General features: G+C 37.0%; 1 protein-coding gene across 1 annotated transcript; it reads left to right on the forward strand.

The window, feature by feature from the left end:
• Positions 1–22,329: 22,329 nt before the first annotated feature.
• LOC138876086 (uncharacterized) lies at positions 22,330–25,935 on the forward strand. The gene is made up of 6 exons (XM_070154980.1): positions 22,330–22,478; positions 22,758–23,607; positions 24,089–24,364; positions 24,830–25,364; positions 25,529–25,616; positions 25,782–25,935. Exons 1-6 carry the CDS (start codon positions 22,330–22,332, stop codon positions 25,933–25,935), a joined length of 2,052 nt encoding a protein of 683 aa, XP_070011081.1.
• Positions 25,936–27,895: the final 1,960 nt, after the last annotated feature.

Below are 27,895 nucleotides of genomic sequence, written 5' to 3' on the forward strand. Positions count from 1 at the left end.
ACGCGAAGGGTAAAATTCCTCTGCAACAGCTGAATAAAATCTGCAACTTTTTAACAACTTAAAATGATCCGTTGAGCATTCGAAACACACCCGAGGCCCCCCAGACCTCAACCAAAGGAACCAACATATCCTAAGACCTTATTCAAACTTGTACGAATCTTCAAACACCTCAAACAACATCAATTCAACCAAAACACATTGGATTCAAGCCTAAGTCTTCCAAAATCTTCTGAATCACGCTTTTGATAAGAAACCCAATCAAACCACCTCCGAATGACCTGAAATTTTGCACACACCTCCCAACTGACATAATGGAACTATTGCAACTCTCTAAATTCCATTCCGACCCTCGTATCAAGATCTTACTATCGAACTGGAAACTTCAAAAATTCAATTTTCGGCATTTCAAGCCCAAATTAGCTACGGACCTCCAAAACACAATCCGAACACGCCCCTAAGCCCAAAATCACCTAACAGATCTAACAGAACCATCGTATTTCCATTCCGAGTCCGTCTTCACACTGTCCCGACTACGGTCAACTTTCCAACACTTAAGCTCTCATTTAGGGACTAAGTGTCCCAAAACTCTCCGAAACTTAAAACCGAACTTCCCGGCAAATCAAAATGGCAGAAATAAACTCAGAGAAAGCAGTTAATAGGGGATCGAGGCATTAATTCTTAAGACGACCGGTCGGGTCATCACAATATTATAATAATCATGCAATATAATACACTGGAAGACAATCACTCACAGGATAAACTTCAACTATAATATGCTTGCTTCAAGTATAGTATTATACTATAGAAGTATACTGTATGACTATATTAAACTCATAAATATATTATAAAGATTGAGTTTTATAATCATCCAGTCATTATACTGCTATAGTAAATCATACTAATTAACTATATTCCACTTCCAGTAGAAAACCCTAGAAAATAATACTTTTGAGAAATGACTCCTAGAATAATTTACAGCAAACATAATTTTAAATGCAAGTTATTAGAACATAAATCTAGTATACGATATTAGAGATTAATGAAAATCAAGACTAAATAAAATCGAAGAAACAACTGCTTACATTGACAATGTCGCTAACATTAACTTTTGATGAAGGTTGATTCACCCTGAAAAGCTTAAAATTCTATAAGTTAAACAGAAAGATCAATAATTAGACTAAAACAAAATATATGAGCACAAGTATATATTAAAAATTCACATACTATTAACTTACACTTGCTTTAGTAAAGAAATCATTGAAAAATGTGTCATATTTTGGACATCCAATGCTGGAGTAAGACAACATCCTAATTGGCCCCCGATCCTCATATTTTGAATATTGACGGAAATCATTAAAGACTTCCATTGTCCATACATTAAACAAAAATGGGAGTCCAAGTGCCATATAAGATGCGATCCTACCAATTGGTTTCTTTTTCACCGAATCAGTTTATAGAAGATGAGACAAATTATCAATAAACTCTTCAAAGTAGTAACTACCCCATGGAAAAGAAGCACCAAGTTCTGCGTCGTCTATGATTTTCGTAAAACGATCACTTATATTTCTACTATGCTCACCCAAAAGAACAACTTCTAATATATAAATCTCAGCAAGCTTTACTGCATCTGCATCGCAGACCTCGACATCAACAGTTACATTATCTGCTGCACAAGCACGGAGTCTAGAACGTTTTTTCATAAACTCATACAAATTATCTACCTTCAAACCCTTCTTAACATCAGAGATATATCGTTCCTTCAAACGGTTCTCTCCATCATCAATGAAACTATAATTAGATGCCTCAATCTTCAGCCCGATAATAGAATGGAAATCATCTTCTGTAAATTCTACGTCGTTCCCAAAAACTCTAAAAATCATTTTGATTTTATCCTTGTAAAATGCTTGGGAAAGCAACATACAGTGAGCCAACTTCTCAAAATAACCCACCTCATTCAATTCTAAAAATTTCTAAAATACACCGTTCTTTAATTGATCCATTTGAGTTCCACACAAAAACGACGAAATAGTTTTCTTAAAATTTCGATCGCCTTTCCAATAACAATCAGCAGGAAACCACTTCTTAAAATCATAAAATCTATCTCCCTCCTAAAATCAAAATACAACACATATAAGCAACATTTCATATAATTTTAACATAAAAACTTCAACATTTCAGAAATACGTACCTTCAATATCCTACTTGAAGATTCCATTTCTATAAAATCATGAAAAAAACATATAACAAATTAGATAAGTAAACACAATCATAATCCAATATATATATGAGAAATAAATTATAAACAGAACTCATCCACTAAAATGAACAGGACAACAAAGTCTACAGATTGCAGTCTTTCAGCATAACATACTGGATCACAATAAATTACAAGATATGAAACTCCAGAAACAAATACTGGGGCATACAGAAGAAACATAATCAAAAAACAAAGTATAATAATCATCCAGTATAACATACTAGAGAAAAAGCTTAAGGATTATATACCGGAACAAAGAGCATAATATAAAACAAGAAGATAAATAAATACTCAAAAAAGTAATGACAAATAAAATAAAATTTTAGTCTAAATAGAACTCATCCAGTATAATATACTGGTGAAAAAGCTTATACACTGCAGCGTCCCGTAAAATATACTGGAATGAAACAAAACTCAACTATATTATAATATTCTTCCAATATGTTATACTGGAAGATAAACATTCACATGACAGACTTCCAGTATAATATACTAGACAAAATTTTACTAAATTTAATAAACAAAAATTATAATCAAAACCCACACAGTAGACGTCTACTATTCACACACAACAGACGTCACGTAAAATATACTGGGATGAAACAAAACTCAACTATATTATAATATTCATCCAGTATAACATACTGGAAGATAAACATTCACATGAAAGACTTCCAGTATACTATACTGGGCAGAATTTTACTAAATTTAATAAACAAAAAACATAATCAAAACCCACTCACTAGACGTCTACTATTCACACACAACAGACATCCCGTAAAATACACTGGGATGAAACAAAACTCAACTATATTATAATATTCTTCCAGTATGTTATACTGGAAGATAAACATTCACATGACAGACTTCCAGTATAATATACTGGACAAAATGTTACTAAATTTAATAAACAAAAAACATAATCAAAACCCACATAGTAGACGTTTACTATTCACACACAACAGACGTCCCGTAAAATATACTGGGATTAAACAAAACTCAACTATATTATAATATTCATCCAGTATAACATACTGGAAGATAAATATTCACACGACAGACTTTCAGTATAATATATTGGACAAAATTTTACTAAATTTAATAAACAAAAACATAATCAAAACCAACACACTAGACGTCTACTATTCACACACAGCAGACATCCCGTAAAATATACTGGAATGAAACAAAACTCAACTATATTATAATATTCTTCGTTATACTGGAAGATAAACATTCACATGACAGACTTTCAGTATAATATACTAGACAAAAAACATAATCAAAATGCAAATGAAGCAAGAAAATACTTGAAAATTAACTCTAATATACAGAGACTAGAAAAAATTTGAAAAACTTATAAAAACAAATTACACAACGATTACAACATTACAACATAAAACTAATAACAAAGTGACAAAATTACCAGAAATAAGACAAACTAATGAACAGAGAAAAAATCGTAAAAGTTAATACAACAAATATTTAAACCCTAACGGTACGGAAATCAAAATGAAACCTAAAGAACCATTAATAACAACGAAAATTCAAACACATTATCGTAAAAAACAAAAGTCAGCCTAATTTTGAAGAAAATTTGATGAAAGCCAGACAAGATTCGAAGAAAAGTGCCCTCTCAGGAAATCAAAATCCGTACAACTGCTGTAAAAACAAAGAGAAAGGCGATAAAAAGTAACTAAACAATATGTTAGAAAGGTCAAGGGCAATTATGTCATTTATCAATATATTTTAAGTTAAAATGGCTAGAAATCGATTACATTTGGATCGGTGGCTATTTTTCGATAGCCGCGAGTAAAACTGGCTACGCCGTACAATTTTAATTAATTTTTTAGCCTTATATTAGGTTTGACAAAGATAACCCCAAACAATTGGCATTACATAGCCAAATCTTAAAAAAAATTACTCTCTTATATATTCTCTCTAAAAAAAACTACTCGCTTATTTTGGCTTCCCTCCTCCTTTCTCTCCTTGTATTTCTTCTTCTATCTCTTTTCTTTTGCTCTCATAGTTTAGAAATATTTCTTGAAAATTATGTAAAATAATCAGTGGGATGAAAAGGTAAGGTTAATATCATAGCAGAGAAAATGAGAAGTAAAAACTAAGAGAAAAAAAATATATTTCAACTTTGTTTTTCTTCTCTCTTTTTTTTTTTTGGGGGGGGGGGAGGGAGGGATTGGATTAAACGAGTGAGTGTGATTGAAAGTGGTTGAAAGTAACTAAACAAGGCTATATACAAAATTTGAGCAAGATTAGAAGTGATTTAGATTGGTTTCAGGTAAAAATAATCAGACCTAAAAATCCAACTGCGACATGTGTATATCACATTGTATATCGTGTATATCACATTGTATATCGTGTATATCACACATAGGTTTTTAAGGACGTCTGTGTATATCACTTTGTATATTATGTATACAACACATTTTTTTAAGGACGCTCATGTATATCACATTGTATATCGTATATATAACACAAATTTTTATGGATATACATAGATACACGTGATATACCTGAGATATCACTGATGTACATAGAGATATACATGTGATACAATAGGGGATACACTTGTGGAGTCGTTTTGAACTTGAGTTTTCAATCTGAAATATGTTATACAAAAAAGGAAAATAAAATTTTAATATGTTTTTTTGAAATATACATTATTATTATGTTATACACTATGATATACAAATAATATGATTATTGATGTGTTATAACTAGAAAAATAATTTCAAAAAATATTTGAAAGTTTTTTCGGATACTCTTGAAGGAAATGGAACCTAATTTCTAGGATGATGGTTGCTATGAGAGAAGTGCGAGAGGTGGATTTTAAATATTTTTTGCTATTTTTAAGGAAAATAATTTTGATGGGGCTTATTTTTAGGATGATGATTGAACTATTAGAAGAGAGAGAATAACTTTAGGCTATTATATGCCAAATCCTAAAATGTTGGTTTTTTATGTCAATTATTGGACCTAGTTATCATACCATGCCAAATCCCCCTTTTAAATAGCAGACCTTTAGAATGACTATCCAGGGAGCCCAAATTTGAAATTTTCCAAAGTCCAAACGACCAAGGGGAGGCCAAAACTGTCTATTGGGTCGCTGGAGCTTAAGGGCCATAACATAACACAAACTGAATATGGGGTGAAATTAAAAAGTATCCAGATTTACAAATGGTAATTGAAAAAGAGAAAACTATCCTCTATAACCCCTCAAAATTTTAATAGCCTATGTTTTGTCCCACTTACACGAAATTATCCTTTGGCCCAAATATATTGCATCTAGTAACCCGAAATGTCTATTTGGTATATTTTTTTTATAGTGACAGTCTATTTTGTATAGTGATAGTCTATTTTGTATATATTTTATATAATGACAGTCTAGTGTATATAAATTGTATAGTAACAGTCTATTTAGTATATTTTTGTATAGTGACAGTCTATTTTATATAGTGATGGTCTATTGTATATAAATTGCATAGTGATAGTCTATTTTGTATATTTTTTGTATAGTGACAGTCTATTTTGTATAATGACATTTTATTTAGTGGTTATTTTATATAGTAACGGTCTATTTTGTATAATAACAGTCTATTTATTATACATATAAATATTTAATTAACAACAGAATAATTAAAATGAATTGACACCCCACTTAATACTTGCCACATTGTTCCAGCATAGTTACAGATCTTTCACACGTGTTGTAAACACATGGCATTTTCACTTAAGGCTTTTCTTTGTTTTGTTTTTTGCTTCTTCTTCTAGAGGGAAACACTAATTCTTTCACATTTAGTGGTTAATTTGTCTCTCTGAAGAACCCCTTCTTTCTATATCCTACGATAAAGCAAAAGGTAAGACTCTCTGTCAAAAAGAATCTCAATTTTGTATTGTTACAGCAAGGCAGGCTTGCTGATTTGTCACAAGTGGGATCTGAAGAAATGTTCAGAAAAGTGAGCGACAGGCTTGATTCAAACTTGCTAGAACCTAAGTTGCAAGTTCGAAACCTTTGAGGAGGAACAAATGGAAACCTGAAGAGCCAATAATCAGATCCTAAATCTATGTCTCCGCATCCATTGAAAGCAGTACCACTGACTCAATAGGCCAAGAATTAACACCAGAGCAAGGGGAAAAATTGAAGAAGCAAAAATCAGAGATGAAAAGAGGTGGATTGCTTGTTGATGGGGAAGCTTCAGAATTCGGAAACAATAATTGGTGGGTTGAAACAGTCGATGATGGCGGTGATTGAAGCGGCGGAGCATCTACGACGATCGGCGGTGAGGTCTGTGTTTGCAGTCATGGCGTGGTCGCCTCTCTTTCCGCATCTGTTTTTGCAGATCTCAGCCTCTTAGTTAAGTACTTTTGGGCTATAAAATGTATATTGTAATTTTTTATAAAATTGCAGGGGAATCCTATTTGGTCGCCCCCATTTAACCTATATCCATTTTTAAATTTTTTTTTAACATGTACCCACTTGTTAAAAAACTTCAACTCGCTTTCTCCTTCTTCATTTTCTTTTTTCTTCTTCTACGATCTGATTCCATCGTATCCGTACCTGTAAAGGTTTTTACTTCTTAAACTCATCAAAGCCTCTGTTATTTTATGACCAATTGAATTTACGTGTTGTTTCAACTGCACATCTATTTAAATTATCAATGGATTGACTTAAGCACAAAAACACAGTACATTTACGTAGCTTATTTTTTCGAAATATGAACTAGGGAGGAACTTTACAGTGTTTGCGTACTAGACTAGATATTGCCGGGCATACGTAAAGGTGAGGGAAAAAAAACCAAAAAAAGGAAGGCAAATCCCTATGCTGAAATTTTTATTTTATAACTGGCTGAAGTTTCCGGGTTACTAAACAAAAACTTATAAAATAAAACTTCAGCTCTAGAGCTGAAGTTACCAGTTGCAACACAAAAACTTCAGCTCTAGAGCTGAATTTCAGGGCCGGCTACTAGAATGCTGAAGTTTTGTGTGATTGCTTTTGTTACTTCAGCCCCGTATGCTGAAGTAATGTGAAAAAGCGGGTACACTTACAATTTTTTTGCAAAGCGGACACAAGTTAAAATGTGACACAAAAAGCGGGTATAGATGCAAATTCCCCAATTTTAAAAGTAATCGAAATTTAACCACTTTTCATGTAAAAATGAAAATCTGGAAAATATTCCAGCATAATATACGGGAGGTCCAGCATAATATACTGAAGGTCCATCATAATATACTGAAGGTCCAACATAATATACTGGTCCAATATAATATGCTGGAAGTTCATACACATGTGTTTCAATCTCCAATATATTATGCTGAAATTTTCCGTATTGCAGCAAACTAGTGGTTATTTTTCAATAAATTTACAAACGTTGATTATTTTTTAATTATCAGTCCGAAAACTGAGCTATTTTCACACTGAATATGTAGATGCCCTCGAGAAGACTTTGCTATCATAGTCAATAACATAGTAGGCAAGGTCCAATTAGATCGTAATAAGCAAGAGACCATTAAAATTCGAACTGTGTCAGTTGCAATTTGAATTGTGATCTCTTAGCCAATGGGTCGTCACCTTGGAACACTCAATATAGTTTTGTGATCCTTGATCAAGTTTGAGTGTATTTAAAACCATGCCAAAAGGGAAATAATAACAAATTATAAAATAGACAATTTTTTTCAATTAATAAATCAAGACAGAGACGATGAGCAAAATTTAAACTGGAAAAGCACGAAACGATCTTTAGCAAATTGAAGAAAAAACGAAGCCCATCTTTTCTTGGCCCATTTATTCATTGTGAAGCCGTATCCAAAACAAAGTAGGCTACTTTCATGGGATTTTTTCGTTTCTATACACTATTTAAAATTTTATTATTAAAAGTATTCATGTTTTGTTATTTATCCGACCTATACAAATTTTAACTACAAAATATACATATTTGTTTAAACTAGAATCCTTTCTGCGCTACTCTTCCTTATTTAAACTCGGGATTTTGGGATCGTGTATATTTCAATTGGATATTTTACTTACGCAATCATCGTACCTTAATAAAGCCAACGTTTTTGTAGAATCCTGCTATTACGCCATTTTCTCTGATTATTATCGCACCATAATCAAGTTCTTTTCTCTGTTTCCTCTAGTTTTCCATAAACGAAGGTTTGAAAAAAATAACTGCAAACAATTAGTTACAATTGTATTGAATTTTGCGACATAATGTCAAAATTAGCGATCATGCTTTAGCTAAAATGGTCACTGGGATAGCATTGGGAGATACAAAGATTTTGATGTTGATGGAATTGTAGTCAATGAAGATTCAAATTATAGTCAATTGAATTCCGAATTCCGGAGCATCTAATGATTGATACCTCCGCAAAAATCATTGAAATCAAATACACTGTCAATGAACATTGTCCTCCAATGAAAATTCGGAACGATATGGGAGTTCGAGTGTATGTGGAGATGAAAAAGAAAAACAAAAACATAAAAATGTATCCGCCGTGTATAACAGTGCGTGATTTCGATTTTGAATGCAGTATCTCTAATTCGAGCACAATTGCAAGTTTGCTCTGTTTTTCAGTGCTGATGTTTTTTGCAATTTCTGGTGTTCTATAATTTTACTACAACTTATCTACAATAATACTACATAACAAATGTAGTTCAATTATTATGTCTCTAAAAGTATTCTGTCACATACTGAACACATGAATATACAGAGGTCTGAATTACTATACTTTTAATTGAGTGTATGTTCATCTGATTATCGTATGTCTAACGTGGTACAATTGTCAAGCAATTGTAACACAATTGGAAAAGTATCAGGAACATTGAATTTGATTGATAGGCCAACATCTCCGGCAATTGTGGAATATGAAAGTATCATCATAACAGAACATATGCCAAATGTTATTGAAATACGCCAAGTGTACCCAGACAAGCAAACAACTGTCAGTGCAATGAAGCACTATTCTATCATGAATAAGTTTTAATTTAGGGTGAAAAGGTCTAGTGCAAGAAGGTAGGAACATTATATTTGTTAAATTCGTGTACAAGTTGTAGTTTATTTGTATATAAATTATTTAGTATAAGTTTTTGTGCATAAACAACCTCGCATTTTGTAGCTACAATTTGCATAATATTTTTTGAATTGTTTTTATTCTGTAGCTACTGCCTCATATATGTTGGAGACAATTGTACGTGGCACGTCAAGTCCACCAGCATAAACTAATCAACATTATTCAAGGTTCGAAAATTCAACAGTTTGCACACATGCACTTTGATGGACAACACATACATACAACACAAATCTTTTGTCATGGTAGTTGGCAGCATGGTGATGCTAAAATATGCGGATCCTAAGACAATATACACACTAAAAGACATACAAACTGACATGTTGTCGGATCATGGTGTGATATTAACATACATGCAAGCTTGGAGAGCAAATGAAAAGGCTTTGGAATTTTTGAGAGGTCATCCTGCTGATTCCTACAGTCGCTTGCTGAGTTATTTGTATATTCTGGAGAAGACTTATTCGGAGTCGGTAGTGAAATTGCAGAAGACTAAAGATGACTGTTTCTTGTATGCATTTGTTGCACTTAGTACATCCACCAAGGGAGCATTGTAGGCCAGTTGTAGTAGTTGATGGCACCTTCTTGAAGCCGGCATATAAGGGAATCATGCTAACAACTAGCACAATGGATGCAACATGTAATGTAGATAAATTGTAAAAATATTGTTGCAAAGTTGTTTTTGAGACTGTATTTTTTCTATTCTAAAGGTTTATTACAGAAATTGAATTTCTTTTTGCCACCTGTGATAGGTAGCATATTACCAATAGCATACACCATTGTTGATTCAAAAAATGACACATCATGGAGGTGGTTTTTTGAGCAATTCAAAAATGCATATGGTGAAAAACTAAATATGTGTGTTGTTTCGAACTGGAATGAGAGTATCTTGAAGGCAACATCTACTATTTATACTGGCATGCTATATTATGCTTGCATGTGGCATATTTGGACAAATGTAAGGACAAATTTTAAGAAGGGTCATCTAAAGTTAAGCGAGTTGTACTTTGCCATGACACGATCATATACGCTTGATGAATTTAATGAAAGAATGTCAAATTGAAGAGATTGACATGCGTGTTAAAGCACACCTATACGATATTGTCTATCACAGATGGTCTCGGGTACATGCTACAGTGAATAGAACGTGGACAATGACATCAAACCTTATAGAGTCATTGAATGCAGTAACCAAAGATGCAAGAGAGCTGCCCGTAGTAGAACTATTAGAGTATATGAGGACTTTTCTTGAATGTTGGACTAATGAAAAGTTATTGAATGCAAAGGGTACGTTCACATATCTTGGGAAAAAATACAACAAAGAGTTGGAGGACAACAAAATATTATCGCAGAAGATGAGAGTAAGCTATAGCCAATAAACATCAGATCATTTTTTCGTGCAAACTATATATATATACTGTTAATTGTGGAAATGTTGTTATATAATTGTAGTTATTTTATTTTGTATCTGTTTCTGACAACTAGTTGTGTATTTGTAATAAAATTGTAGGTGAGGATTTCAACAGATTACATCCATACTGTGATAGATGGTGTGAAGCTAGTTCTTCTTTTTCCGGACTTGTGTTTTCTCGTTCACAGCTGGTGCACTTTTTCGTCTTGCTAATCTATCATTCACCTCACTTTCACTAATTGCACCATGCTCTTATTTTTTCCTAGCATAATCCCAAAGTAGCTCTCCATAGCATCTACGGTGTTGATTAATATCAAAAAGGTCTTCCTTTGAAATCGATAGCTCTCCAATGCTGACATATTCTGCAAATGCCGCCACGTATACACCACAGTCAGTGCAAAAAATAATACAGGAAAAGATTTAGCATTCAATGAAAATACAATTGGTTAAATAGATAGAAGGAAAAGCAGCATATACAGTGATCACTCTTTTTGCTGGGGTATCTCATCAACCAACCATTGAATGTCAAGAGGGTTAGTAACACCTTTTTCAATGTATTCCTTTGTGTTCTTGTAGTTGATATCCGAACGCTTGCCATAGAAGCCGGTACATGACAAGTAGATGATGATCATAATAACAAACTTTTTGACAACATATTCAACAAGTTTTTGATTGTGTGGAGATCATAAAATCATAAACATATAGAACCCTATCAGTAATGTCAAATACAACCAACAACTAATGAAATGTTTTTGCAATATTTATGGGCATAATCACAAAATTAACTTTGTCTCATGCAATATTTGCAAGTAATTGGTACCCCAATATGTATTCTGATAGGACGTCCTGGGGTTTGACAACTGCAAGCTTCTTATCGGCAGGAGCATTAATGTACTTCTCATAAATTTGTTCAATTCTAGTCTTGAACAAATAGTTAGTGCTTGTAAACCGTATTTTCTTATGAGGACCATACTTTCCTCTCTCCCTCAAATAGTATAAAATAACATCAATATGCTACAAAAAATAGATTTCATTATTTCTCAATGCTTCATACAATTTAACTATATTTTTCAAATAAAAAATCTACAGATTTCTAAAATAACAAAATACTACAGCTAGAACTAAGTTCTGCCATGGTATGTGTGTACCATGTTGTTGATGACTTGCCCGGAATGTGCCAAAGTATAAAACCACTCCTTTTTATCAACTTTCTCCACTCCAAGATCAAACCACAGCTTGAGCTGATTATCTTTTAAAGAATAAGGCACCTTCCTCCTATTTAAACACATAGCAAGTACAATTATTATGTAGATTCAATTGGAAATCCATAAATTCTATGCCCTCGATAATATAAAAAAGTGTAGAATCTAACCTCTTTGAAACATTGTCGGTACCTAAATATAACCATTTATTGAATTCTAACAACAAGTCAGGATCAACATTATCGCCAATAACCCCATTAAATGGATGCTTGATGATAAAAATTGGAGGAGGTCCAATAGAAGTTTTTCCCCCAGAACTATAATAAGGGAGAAAGGGGGATCTGGCTTGCTTTCTAGCTTCCTTGTTCTTCCTTGATGCACATGAGTTGTTTTATCTTCCTTAAACTCGCCGTACTTAACAATCTGTGAGAAGTTCTCTGGCAACCCATAATCATCAAGTGTTACTTCCCTTTTTCCAGAACTGGAGTCATTGTCTGAATCACCTACATTGATGTACTTGGCTGGTTCACCTACAAAATTTGAACAAAAGAACAACATTGGAAGTTGGTTGCATAAGTTATTTTGGGAAAGCTACATCTTATATGAAACCTGTTATTTTTTTTCAATTATATTGTAACATATAATACCACAGAAATCTTTACAGCAATCGTCTTCTTGTTGTATAATGTTTGCTTGTTGAATGGGAGATTGAAAATGCATGGTTTCCTTCTCCTCATCTGACTACTCTTCTTGTATGCCAACCTTTGCATCCTGTTTTGGAGAGTCCACATGCATAATATCATTCTCTGTTACAATAAATGTGTACAACTTAATAAAATTGAAAATTATTTGTAGTAAACAGAAACAATACCTGTTGATACCCAATTGTTCCCTCATATATTTTAAAATATGCATGCATACTTTCAAAATATTATACATGCATTTACAAACATGCACAAGTATTTTTACAATTTTTCTATAATTTTTAAAGGCCCTTAATCAATTTATTTATGCATTTTTAATTATATAAATATTTAATAATTATCCCATATATTATTTTACAATGATTCAGTCATCTAAATTCATCATTTATGTTCATATGGGTGTTTATATATTTTAATTACATTACAATTACATTTGCATTTTTTAAGTCTATAATTGCATATTTTGTAAAAATAGCCCCAACATATGCATAACTACATTATGTATACAAAAATGGCTTTTTATATTTGTATAAAATTAAGTAATTATTTTAAATCATCTTCATGCATAAAAATTATTTTTATCATTTAATTAGCCATTTATACAAATTATTTTATTAATTAATTGGGTATTTAACAAATAGCCCTTTTTATTCAGTTCAATTTCGGACCCCCAAGCTCAAATCAAATTAAAATTTATCCCAATTAAGTCCAACCCGCCCCAACCCAGAACCAATCATGACCGTTGATCTCTAAGATCAACGGTCCATATCACCCCTTTCCATTTTTAATCCAAACGACCCCTAACTTTATTCATTTGTTACCACCCGCCACCCTTGAATCCCCCTTCTTCTCCGGTTCTCTCTGAAACTAACCCTAATCCTAGTGTCGTCACCTAAATTTTCCCCAAAACCCTTCGATTATTACCCGTTCCATGAGGTTCCCTGGTGATTTGAGACCCCTACCGGCCTGTTACATCTTCTGGTTGTTCGACTTCATTGATTTACTTTGAGATTCAACCAAGTTTTGTCGAAATCTGACTCATAGGCCTGTCTTTGGCCATTCTCGTTTGTGAGTATTATTTTTGGTTTGAATGTATGGTTTTAGACCGAGCTTCTTTCATCTCTGCTATTTTCGAAAACCCTAGTCTCATAACTACTTGGGTCTGTGCAGATCCTTGTAGATCTGGAAGGTTTAAGTGTTGTTTGATATTCTCCTAAATTTTTTTATACTTTTGTCACTACTATTTCAATTTTAGTGCTTCTCTAAAATTAGGGTTCTTATCCCAGATTTCTTCAAAAGGTTTTCTTTCCTTCAAGTGTTTAACTTGACTATTCTCTCTCGTTTGGGTAATTTTTGTGTATATTCTTTAAACCCTAGGTCTTGTTCTGTTATGGCACTGATTTCTTCAATTTTCTTCCCTTTATTTGTTTATCCCTATCAACCCAATATACTGATTGATTTTATTAGGGATTCGAATCCTATTTTCCTATTAAAATCAGTATTTTATGTGATTTTACTTATTTCCTTATTTGTGACCTTGATTAGTTGTATCTGCCTTAGTTAAACTGTTAGCATGGGTTGAGGATTTGAATGACTCCTATGTGATATGAGATTGATTTTTGGCCTTATTTGAACCACAGTTCTGTACCGTTAATTGACTCTCCCCAATTCAAGGGGTCTCTTCCGGATTTTTCTATAGGAATTGATTCTCTAATTGGCTGATTGATTTTATTTAATTACCCTTGTTTTACGAACTGTGATTTTCTCTTTACCTTATTCATTTTACCCTACTAAGTGCTATATATAATCTCATTACTGATTCCTACACACCCGAACATAGTTCAAAAATACATAGACACACACAAAAGCTTTGCTCTCAAAACCTCTCTGCTACTTGTGCTCAATGCATTGCCTAGCCGGCTGAAAGCTAAGGCTAGACCACTGAGTTCTGTACATCTCATCTTATGTTTATCATTTGTAACTGGTATGCCTCCACTTTACTATCATTCAAACCTCCGTATGATTTAACTTGTGTACTTCCTGTTCTCAGCATGTCTACTTTCATGTTACTAAATCAGTATGATCTTTTTTATCAGCCTACCTATTTCTAACTAGACCTATGTTCTTCATGCTAATACTCTTAATCAGCATGCCTACTTACATATGATTAGACCAAGAGGGTTTCTATTTCCATCATGTCAGCATGCCTGCTTCTATTAACTAGACCGATGTGTTTTCCTACTTTCAACATGTCTACATGTATGCCTCTATGCCATTAAACCTATGTCTACTTGCCCTGTTCTAAGTGTTCATCCTTAATGAGCTTCTGATTAAGTCTCTATGCCCTCAACTCTGCTTGCTTTTCTGTGTGATCCTAAGCATTCTGTCCTATAATTAATACATGCCTGTGTGTTAACCTAGTAATAGCTAAGGGATCAAGACCATGAGAAACCTTGTTAAACCAATTGATCCTATCTGTTGTTGATTGATGGAGTTAAGGGCTAAGCTCCTTCTGTTAAATCTGGTCAATATGGGCCTTTGCTTTGTGACTATGAGCCCATTTGGATTGGCTTATTTTAAGTATTTTTAAGCCAAAATAGCTTTTAAGCCATTTTATAATGTTTGGATAAAGTAAAAAAGTGCTTTTAAGCACTTGTTTTAAGCTAAAATGACAAAAACTAGCCAAAAGCCAAAAGCTAGAAATCCTAACTTATGGATTAAAAGCTATTTTGGTTTAAAAGCTACTTAAAATAAACCCATCCAAACGGGCTCTATGTTTCTGCGGAGACCCTTTGTTTCAAAATGCTTCTAACATTTTACTCCTGAACTGTTTTACTTCTGGACTGTTTTACTTCTGAACTGTTTTACTTCTGAACTATTTCCTCAAAACTATTTCTAAACTTTCAAGCACTACCTTCCACTCCTACTCTTAGAATATCTAGGACCTTACCCCTCCAGTGTGAGCACTGCTTAGGAGTCCATGAGACTCCTTTGAACTCTAACACACTGGGGCTGGCCCTTCCACACTGCACAAAGATTGTTTCTCTTTAAAGAGAGTCTGGGTGTGAGCATTGCTCGGGGTCCCTGAGGCCCTTGAGAACTTTGACGCACCAGGGTACTCTCTTGGATACTATGAGTTTTAGGGGTACTGTATATTTGGTTGAAGGCCTTATTTTTCAGGTTTACTTTTTGGGCCTATCCATGCTCCCTATAGTTTTAACAGTCTCACTTCTGTAATTCATTATTTATGTTTGGTTTGTAATAATAATATTCTTGTAAAACAAATATTGGGGATATTAGTAAAAATGGGAGGGGTTCTTATATATATTTTGTTGGGAAATGATAGATACCATGCCTATAGGGTTTAAAATCAGTCATGCATTCTAGATACCATGCCTATAGGTTGCTGCGATGTTTGTTTGCTTACGTACATCTAGATACTATGCCTATAGGGTTTAAAACCAGTCATGCATTCTAGATACCATGCCTATAGGATTTAAACCAGTCCTGCATTCTAGATACCATGCCTATATGTTGCTGCGATATTTGTTTTCTTAAGTACATTCAGATACTATACTTATGAATTTAAAATCAGTCCTGCATTCTAGACACTATGCCTATAGGGTTAAAATCAATCCTGCATTTAGAAACTATGTCTATAGGTTGCTGCGATATTTGTTTACTTATGCGTATTTAGATACCATGCCTATAAGTTTAAAATCAATCCTGCATTCTAGATACCATGCAAACAAGGTTCGAATCAGATTCTGAATGCAAATAAGGTTCGAATCAACTTCTGCATTCAAATGCCATGTCTATAAGGGTTTAAAATCAACTTCTGCATTTAGATACCATGTCTATAAGGTTTTAAAACCAATTTCTACATTTAGATACCATGTCTATAAGTTTAAATCAGTTTCTACACCTAGGCAACATGCATATAGGACCTAATGAACCAAACTGCCTGTTTAAAATTGTTTACTGGTTTATTGCGGTTCTGATTAACGGTTAGATATCATGTTAGGACATCCCTGATCCATGCCTAGGCAAGCCTGTAGGGCGATTGAAATCTGGAAATGATAAAACTGTGATTTGTTTGTGAACTGCGCAGATTCAGTTAAGTCCTAAAATCAGTAGGCAACTAATTAAGTACCTTCTGCCTCGCTTTAATAAAAACACTGCATATGTTCTACTTTGTGCTCACCTAGATATCCTGCTATAGAATTTCTAAAGTGTCTGAAATACTGTTGTTTGAGACATGCAATTGCCTGCTTTTTTGTGGAGGTAAAATGTGTGCCTTTAGTTGTTCCTTTATCTGTCAGTCCTATTTGTTTTGCCTGTCGCTTAGATTTTCTCCTTTTAAAACACTATAGGAGAGTCTAGATCCACATTAATTAGAAGTCCTAAACACCTCTAGGATCATAAGTAAGGGACGGGTAATGCACGCATAGAGTACGTTTAGTTAGAATCACTTAGATAACCACTAAGGGAAGGGTAATTGGGTAGTAAAGGATATGATGATTTGTGCGCTAATGCTACATGTAGCACTCCAACTTGGGGATGATTACCAAGCATTGTACAGAAGTGATCCCATAGGCTAAAAAACCTAGGACCTCCTTTACTCCTCGTTTTAAATGTAATATCCATTTGTCTAAATCGCTTTACTTGTTTATAAGACTAATTAACCTAATTCGAGTTTGGCCGGGACCCACCGTTGTGGACTTCGAGGGGTGCCTAACACCTTTCCCTCAAGGTTATTTCGAGCCCTTACCCAATCTCTGGTAATGCAAACCAGTTTTATAAGTTATTTGCTTTAGGTGCCCTAACGCACCTTAAATCTGTTAGGTGGCGACTCTTCAAATTCCATACCAAATTCCCAAAAGGAAATGAGTTGTTCCCAAATAAATGTTGAAACCCGGGCTTCCGCGAGGAAAAAAGGGGCGCGACAACATGACGACTCTGTTGGGGATATTTTAGGCTCTTACCATAACGAACTTGTTTTTGTGAATTTGTCTTAAACATGTTTTATTCTGTTAATACATGTGCACCCTTTTCCCTTCCCCCTTATTTGGATTTAATTGCCTATTTTTTCAATCATTTATGATTTCCTTTATTTTCTGAAACTGACTTGTCTCCTTATTTTCTTTCTTACTGTCTTTCAATTATTTAAATACCGCATTTATCATTTTTAACGTGCAAATACGCAACAACATGCTATTATTGCTGCATAAATCATGCTCAACATCATTTTCCACTCGTGGGTAATCAATCCTATAGCAACGCTTGATAAGTGTTTGCGCTCTTCCTATATATCACCCTTTAAATTCAGAAAGGCGTATTTGCAGTAAAACTAGTCGATCAGTGGTGAAGTCGACGGTTCCGTGCCTTTCCCCCTCAAGTTGTCCGCTTGAGGGTACCAATCTAGACCTCTATAGAAACCTTACTCTAATTAATTATACATGTATCATGGACAAACCTAGCCGGGTTAATATGTTGTCCACATAATAACCCTTTAAGACAAGACTCATCCAAAGTCCATCGGGTTTTTCATAATTCCAACAGACGCAAACACGATTGTGTGCATTAATTTTGGAGAAATAAGTGCCATTATGCTAATCATTGTTGTATAAATAGACGAACCTGGAGGGATAAATGGCCTAACCATATTTGTTTTGCAGAAATAAGGCACGAAGTCCCCAGGTTCGACATGGTCGGTAACATACCATCACTTTTGCTAGATTGGTGGAGGGCTTCCATCAAGTGACCAAAATCATGTGAAAAGGGTATTAGGAAATTTGCCTTCTTTGTTGGACCTGCAGCTAAACAAAATGTCGATCGAGGCTGCCACCATATTCTGGACAAAGAAAGGGCTGTGTTCCGCTTTGGAGACATAGAAATGACCCATTTCTTGGAAGAAATAAGGGGATTCACTAGGTTGCTTGGGATAGCCCTGGTTTATTGGTACCTGAAAATCGCACCACTAGGGGGTTTCTGAAGATGATGGGGTTAAAGAAGAATGATGACTTGGAGTGCCTGAAAAACTCCTACATACCCTTCGACTTCCTCTATGAACGATACAGTCACAACAGGTCTTACCATATTTTCGATGATGAATTCTCCATCACCTCCTTGGGTTGGATTCACCGCAGGGTCTTCATGTTCATTGTATGTTTCTTGGGTATGCTAGTGTTCCTGATCCAAGGGGATAGAATCCACACCAGCCTGGCCATGGTGGCCAAAACTTTGATGGACAGGATCGAGGGGAAGACATATACCATTATCCCTATGACCATTTCTGATATGTACCGGGCCTTGGAACGCTGTCAAAGGGGGTTCAGCTACTTCGAGGGTTGCAATTTGCTGTTGCAAGTTTGGTTGTTAGAACATCTCCAAAAGGGTCAATACCGTCAGGAATTTCCGTGAAGGCTGTGGAATGATCATATAGCCTTCCATCATCCCAAGAAAATGACCTATATCCCAGATAAGTTTTCTTAACCAGAGGATCCTGTAGGATGGGTGTAGTTTTTCAACAATTTGACCGAGGACCAGGTTCAATGGATGTTCGAGTGGTTCCCTACCGACGAGTTCATCATCAGATCCAGGGATGTTCCACACTTCGTATTGATTGGGTTTAGGGCATATACCCTTATGTTCCCCTCAGGGTTATGAGATAGGCAGGAAGGAGGTAGGTTATACCGCGAGTTACTAAAATGAGTCAATACAGGGTAGATTTTCAGGATGATGACGTCCCATACAAATGTGAAGCTCACCACATGTGGGCATTTGAAAATTAACGTGGAAAAGGATACCATCGAGCCAGATCGATATCATACTGGTCATGTGTATTTTTACCCTCATGGTTAGAGGATAACATAGCAGGAATATTCGAGCCAAGGGTTGGTCCAGGAAACAGGGTCATATGCGAAGTTACCGAAGCGCGGGTGAAGTATAACAAATTGTGCAAAAGAGTTCGCGAGTAAAAAACCGAGCATATGTAGAAACATAAGGCCGATATGGAGATGATCAATGAGTGGAAAGAGAGGGATGTTAAATCCGGTGAAAGGCTAGAATATCTAAAGTACAGTCTGATGGAATTGGAAGGAAGAATGAGGAAGAGAGTCATTGATTGCCAGAACGCTGAGGGAAACGAATGAGGACATTTTGCAAGGGCCTTCTTACTGCTGAACCTACGCGAACTGGGGGAACTGATCGACAAGAGCATCCAGCCTGGAGAGGGTCCTTCTAGGACCAAATAGATTAGGTTTACTTGCTTTTCAAATGTAATAAGTCCAAGTGCCATTAGTGACATTATATTTTTTAGTGTCGTTTTGGGTCGTCTATCTTTACATTAATGAAATGAGGCAATTATTGGCACTGAATTTCTCCAAGTCTATTTGTTGCTAGGCTTACCTCGGGCATAACGAGGCTCCCAAATTAGGATGCAAATTTACATTCCCGCAATATGTGTTTAAATACTGCAAATTTTTCAGAACCCTCACTAACTTGTTTACCTTTTATTTTTCTTTATTTTTATTATTATTCCCATCCCCTAGGGTTGGTTCGCACATACTGGCATCTCAGCATATCACACAAGATCTAGAGGACCTCCACCTCTTCATCCTCTAAGTAATACAAAAGGTAGAGGAAAAGCTAAGATGGATGACTTGAGTGGTATTCGAAAAGAAAACGCTGAGAATGTGGAAACTTCAGACGGTCGGAGTACTCCGGCACAAACTGACTTGGTTTTGCGATTGGAACAAAAGATACTGGAGTTACAAGGAGAACTTGAGCAGGTTCAGAACTTAGCAAACCTCTCCCTCACTCTGAACTTCACAGACGTTAACCAACAAACTACCAAAAATCTAGCACCTCCCCAAAATACACCAAACCAGCATCCACAAAATCCTCCTGCACCCCATCAATATGCAACTCCACCTCAAAACTCCAATCCATTACCAACCCCTCCACAACACCACCATTAACCAATCCAGTACCCATAAACCACTACCTATCGTACTCCTCATAACACACCACAACCCATCCCCGATCCTCAAAACTCAACCAACGACCACCACTACACCCAAATCCCTGGGACTCACCAAAACAACACCACATACATGGAAACCGTGCCTCACTCCACTAAACCAATCTCCTATACACCAGAATCCGCTGAGAAGGACATGCTCATCAAGAATATGGTAGAGGAGCTCAAGAAATTGACAAGTTGAGTTCAGGGTATTGAAGTAGGTAAAGGGATAGAAGGTCTGAATTATGAGGATCTATGCATACAACCAGACGTGGAACTACCGGAGGGTTACAATCCTCCCAAGTTCGAAATGTTTGACGGAACAGGTGATCCCAAGGTTCATTTGAGAACTTACTGTGACAAGCTCATGGGGGTTAGCAAAGATGAAAGGATCCAAATGAAGCTCTTCATGCGAAGCTTTATTGGAGATGCCCTGTCCTAGTACATAAGCCAGAACCCTAAGAAGTGGGCCAATTGGGTGAGTATGGCATCAGAATTTATGGACCGGTTTAGGTTCAATACGGAGAATTCACCAGATGTCTTTTACATCCAAAGCCTAAAGAAGAAGCCAACCGAGACTTTCCTCGAGTATGCTACTCGGTGGAGGTCGAAAGTAGACAAAATCAGACCTGCAGTAGAAAAAGAACAAATGAACAAGTTCTTTGTTAGGGCACAGAACCCACAGTATTATGAAAGGCTAATGGTCATTGAGAATCACAAGTTCTCTGATATCATTAAACTCGGGGAAAGGATTGAAGAGGGTATCAAAAGCGGGATGGTGACAAATTTCGAAGCACTGCAGGACACTAACAAAGCATTGCAATCAGGGGCATATCAAAGAAGAAAGAAGTGGGGGTAGTAATGGTGCCCCAAAGCCCAAAATCTCCACTCACATACCAATCACCTCCACCCACACACCAACCCTCATCTTCCAGATACTCGCAACCCGCCACCGCCTAACACACTTATAACACCCAGCCAGCCTATTATCATTCACCTCCAACTCATCCAAATTACTAGAAACCCCGACCTAACTTTGATCGCAAACCACCCAGACAATACACCGCTATTGCTGAACCCATTGACCAACTGTACGAAAGATTGAAGGCCGCCGGCTATGTCACCCCCATTCCCGCTGTGGCAATGGAGAACTCATCTCAATGGGTCAACCCAAACAAAACCTGTACATATCATTCCGGTATGAAGGGGCACACCATTGACGAGTGCCGAACATTGAAAGATAAAATCCAGACATTGATTGATAACAAGGTTATACAAGCAAAGGAAGCTGTGACCAACGTCCGCAACCACCCTCTCCCAGATCATAGGGATTATAAGGTACATGTGATAGAGACGAATGAAGAATGGGATCCTGAGGGGCCAATCGGGCTTATTCGAGAAGGCGATGACTTTAAACCTGTAGTCACATTCACTCCTATTATGGTGCAGATGCAGCCGTCAGTCGAGGTTGAGGTGACCACATCGATTCCATTTGAGGTAGATGTAGCTCCACCTACAGCCACACCTGTTCCATTTGAGGTAGAAGTGCCACACCTTTCACAGTGACAGTAACAACCATACCTCCTTTCAACTCCAATGCCATACCTTGGGATTATGCTGTCAAAGCTAGGCGAAAAGTAAAAGCAAAGATGGAAGAGTCTGATGCCACACAAGGAATGACCAGAACGGGAAGGATTTATACACCCGGACATTTGGGAAGATCGAGCAAGGAGGCTACTACCAAGCAACCTAGCATTGAAATAGGTCTGGATGATCTTTGGAGGAAAGTACAGGCGAGGTAATACTCCGTCGTTGATCATTTGAACAAGACCCCCGCCCAGATCTCCATCCTGTCACTATTGCAAAATTCAGAGGCGTATAAGAATGCTCTGATGAAGGTGTTAAATGAAGCTTATGTGCCCAACAATATCACATGCGGAGAAATGGCCAACATGGTAGGGCAAGTGCTAGAGAGTCATAAGATCACCTTCCACGAGGATGAATTACTGCCTGAAGGGTTAAGTCACAACCGGGCACTGCATATCATGGTACAGTTTGAAGATAAATTCATTGCCAGGGTCCTAATATATGGGGGTTCTAGCCTCAACATTTGCCCATTGACTACCCTGAAAAGGTTGGGCAAAGATTTCCATGAAATACGAGCAAGGAGTATGAATGTGAAACCATTCGATGGGTCTCAAAAGGCCACGATTAGGGAAATTTACCTTTGCCTACAGATGGGGCCAACTTGGTTCGATATTGAATTTCAAGTGCTTTACATATCAGCCACGTACAATATCCTGTTAGGTCGACCTTGGATACATGCCGCTGGAGCCGTGGCTTCCACGATACAACAGGCTATGAAGTTCAAATGGAATCATCAGGAGGTGATCATTCACGGAGACGAGAGTAACCCCATTTACACCAATCAAACTATCCCGATTATCGAGAACAAAAGAAGGTTAGGAGGGGAAACTTATCACCACATTGAACACGTCAATGCCGTTGAGAAAGATAAATGGTGGAGTAACAAAATAGAAAGCATACTAGCATGGTCTGGGTATGAACCCAGCAAAGGGCTGGGGAAGAAACTTCAGGGTATTACCAAGCCGATACAGTTGAAACGTCACGACATAACTTTTGGGCTGGGATACCCATACACCTGGCAGGAGTACAATGATTGGTCGCCACCATGGCGTGGTCCTTATTACCACCATGGCGTGGTCGCCACCATGGAGTACAATGATTGGTCGCCATATCTGGGTCAGACCTTTCACCAGGCTAATACAATATGGGGAACTACAGAGGAAGAAGCTTTAGATAGGATGAGAAATTTGTTCCTAGAGGACGAGGATATGGATTTCAGTGTGATAATTGAGGAGGAGGAGGAAGAAGGCCTCTCCATTCAGACTGTAGAGAAGGGAGCTGTTCTTAGGAACTGGACTGCCACACCATCCCGGGACCGCCGAGTCCCTGGGTAGCTTGGCATTTAGCCTAATTTATTTCTATAGCCATATTAGGCATTTTAGATGTTTTTAGTAATTTTGTTTTAAAGACGCATTTTGTTTCAAAATAATTGCTCGATTCATCGAGCCGTACTTGTTTTGGATATTTTCAAAATTTAATCAATGCATTGCTATTTATTATTCATTATTATCTTTCACATTTTCTTTCTACAACGTTATTATTACTTTTCCTGATAAGTCGATTACTGTGACATGTAATGAGACATTGCAACATAAGGATAGCGACTCAGAGGAAGAGGATGAATACCTGAGGAAATTGTTAGGGAGGTTGAGAACTTTGAGAATAAACCTAAGTACAACCTGGAAGAGACCGAAGCAATAAATTTGGGAGATGCCGAAACCGTCAAGAAGACTCGCATAAGCATTCACTTATCACCGTTAGAGAAGGAAGAATACACTCGTTTCCTATGAGGATATTTTTGCATGGTCATATGATGACATGACCGATCTAAGCACATCTATAGTGGCTCATAAGTTGCCCACCAATCCAATATGTCCGCCGGTGAAGCAGAAACTCAGAAAATTCAAACCAGATATGAGCCTAAAGATCAAGGAAGAAGTCACTAAGCAAATCAAAGCCAAAGTCCTCAGGGTAGTTGAATACCTAACCTGGTTAGCCAACATCATACTGGTTTCGAAGAAAGACGTGAAGGTTAGGGTATGTGTCGACTATCAGGATTTAAACAGAGCAAGTCCCAAGAACGATTTTCCACTGCCAAATATACACATTCTGATCGATAATTGTGCCAAGCATGAACTCCAATCCTTTGTAGATTGCTTCGCGGGTTATCACCAGACCTGGACGGACGAAGAAGACGCAGAGAAAACAGCTTTCATTACACCGTGGGAGGTGTACTGCTACAAGATGATGTCATTCAGTCTAAAGAATGCTGAGGCTACTTACATGAGAGCCATGACAACCATCTTCCATGATATTATACACAAGGAAATAGAGGTGTATGTTGACGATGTCATCATCAAATCCAAGAGGGCCACGGATCACATAGCAGACCTAAGAAAGTTCTTTGACAAGTTAAGGAAGTATAATCTAAAATTGAACCCCGTAAAATGTGCATTCGGGGTTCCCGTAGGGAAGTTATTTGGATTCATTGTCAACCACTAGGGAATCGAGTTGGACCCATCCAAAGTTAAGGCTATTCAAGAGTTACCACCACCAAAGAACAAGAAGGACGTGATGAGCTTCCTAGGACGTATCAACTACATCAACTGCTTCATAGCACAATCCACAGTTATATGGGAATCCATCTTCAAAATGTTGAGGAAAGATGCTGAAACGAGTTGGACCGAAGATTGTCAGAAGGCTTTTGACAAAATCAAGGAATACCTATCTACATCACCAGTCCTAGTCCCGCCAGAACCTGGGAGACCTATGCTATTCTATCTATCTGTATTAGATATAGCTTTTAGATGTGTTTTGGGACAACATGACGAGATAGGAAGAAAAGAGCAAGCCATATACTACTTGAGTGAGAAATTCACACCTTATGAAGCACGATACTCTCTGCTGCAATGCTCTTGCTATGCTCTAACCTGGACATCACAAAAATTGAGGCATTACTTCTATGCCTATACCACATACCTCATATCCAGGATGGACCCTCTGAAGTATATCTTTCAGAAGCCCATGCCAATAGAAAGTTAGCCAAGTGGCAAATACTGTTAAATGAGTTCAATATCATCTATGTAACTCAGAAGGCGGTCAAAGGAAAAGCATTGGCAGACCATCTTGCTGAAAATCCTATGGGAGGAGAATACGAACCCTTGAAAACGTATTTTCCTGATGAAGAAGTATCATTTGTAGGAGAGGACATTGCTGAAGCTTACGATGGTTGGAGAATGTTCTTCGATGGAGCTGCAAACTTTAAAGGAGTGGGCATCAGAGTAGTTTGGTATTAGAAACGGGTTAATATTACCCTGTATCCGCGAAGCTTAGGTTTCCTTGCACCAATAACATGGCAGAATACGAAGCTTCCATCATCGGGCTCAATTTGGCCATCGATATGAATATACAAGAGCTTCTGGTAATTGGTGATTTGGATCTTCTGGTATACCAGGTCAAGGGGAATGGGCTACGAAGAACACCAAGATACTGCCATACTTGTATCATATGCAGGAGTTAATGAAGAGATTCACAAAGATAGAATTCAAACATGTGCCCAGAATTCAAAAATGAGTTCACAGATGCACTGGCCACTTTATCATCAATGATACAACACCTAGACAAGAATTTCATCGATTCCATCACGGTGAAAATCCATAACCAGCCAGCTTACTATGCTCATGTTGAAGAAGAAACGGATGGAAAACCTTGGTTCCATGACATCAAAGAATATTTGGCGAGAGGAGAATATGCAGAGCAGGCAAACCATACTCAGAAATGCACGCTGCGGAGGTTGTCTAATCACTTCTTCGAAAGCGGAGGGACCTTGTATAAAAGAACTCCTGATCTGGGGTTGTTAAGATGTGTTGACGCAAAAGAAGCTTCCAAATTGCTCGAGGAGATACATGCCGGAACTTGTGGACAACATATGAACGGTTTTGTCCTATCCAAGAAAATACTTAGAGCCGAATACTTTTGGATGACCAAGGAAATGGATTGCATCCAGTATGTACAGAAATGCCACCAGTGCCAGGTGCATGCAGACATGATAAAGGTACCACCAAACAAGCTCAATGCAACAAGTGAACCTTGGCCTGTTGCTACCTGGGGTATGGATGTCATCGGTCCAATCGAGCCCACTGCTTCAAACGGGTACCTGTTCATTTTGGTGGCTATCGACTATTTCACTAAATGGGTTGAAACTGCATCTTATAAAGTTGTGACCAAGAAAGTCATTGCAGATTTTGTCAAGGATCGTATTATTTGCCAATTCGGGGTTCCCGAGTCCATTATCACTGATAATGCTGCCAATCTCAATAGTGACCTAATGAATTCCATGTGTGGAACCTTCAAAATCAAGCACAAGAACTCTACAACATACATGCCTCAAATGAATGGAGCTGTGGAAGCTACCAATAAAAACATCAAGAAGATACTAAGGAAGATGGTAGAAATTCACAAACAATGGCACGAGAAGTTACCCTTTGTCCTGTTGGGGTACCGCACTACGGTCCTCATATCAACTGGGGCAACTCCCTATTTACTGGTTTATGGTACCGAAGCTGTCATTCCAGCCGAGGTAAAGATTCCTTCTTTAAGAATCATACATGAAGCCAAACTCAGTAATGCAGAATAGATAAGGAGCCATTATGAGCAACTGACCCTTATAGACGGAAAGAGAATGAACGCAGTGTGTCACGGTCAGCTTTACCAGAATAGAATGTCCATAGCTTTCAACAAAAGGGTCAAACTAAGGCAATTCGCACCGGGACAGTTGGTGCTGAAGAAGATCTTCCCACTTCAAGATGAAGCCAAAGGGAAATTCTCTCCCAACTAGCAAGGTCCTTACATGATTCACCGGGTGCTAACAGGAGGAGCACTCACACTTACAGAAATGGACGGAGAAGTCTGGCCAAAACCAATCAATTCAGACGTAGTCAATAGATACTATGTTTAGACTGTTTATATTTCTTTATCTGATGTAACTGAATTACGCTTGACCTGATTCCTGCTTAAGAGGGAATACGTAGGCAGCCCTGTGGGTTCGGTCATATCTTAATAAAGGATTTTTCATGTCCCTCAGCACCAGATACTATGGCAGAATTTTAAGGATGACTCTCAAAATTCCGGAGCATGTCCGGCCAATGCCATTATATGCCAGACAATCAGAAATTAGTTAAGAAACTGGGGCAGAATTTTGAGAAGGTTCAGCAAGTTTTATCGCATGCAAAACGGTCAAAGGATCATTTACCAAACTGGGGCAGAACCCTCAAAATTCTAATATAAGGAAGTTGCAATGTCTCTGAAATGTGTTACAGTCACTAGTTCATCTAAAATTACTCGATATTTCACTATGTTTTCTAAAACAACTCCATTTTCATCAACAAATGCATATTTTTGAAAACTCTATTTTCATGACAGCCAGGTGCTACCCAGGGCAACTTAAATAGGACCTCCAGAACGGAGCAAAGCACCACCTACCAGCAGACAAAGGCATGAACCAACCTCCCCTTACAAAACTCACGACTTTTCTTTTGGTGCAGGCGTGGTGGACATAACAGGAGTATT

Source organism: Nicotiana sylvestris, chromosome 8 (assembly GCF_000393655.2).
Source record: "Nicotiana sylvestris chromosome 8, ASM39365v2, whole genome shotgun sequence".
NCBI classification, from domain to species: Eukaryota; Viridiplantae; Streptophyta; class Magnoliopsida; order Solanales; family Solanaceae; genus Nicotiana; species Nicotiana sylvestris.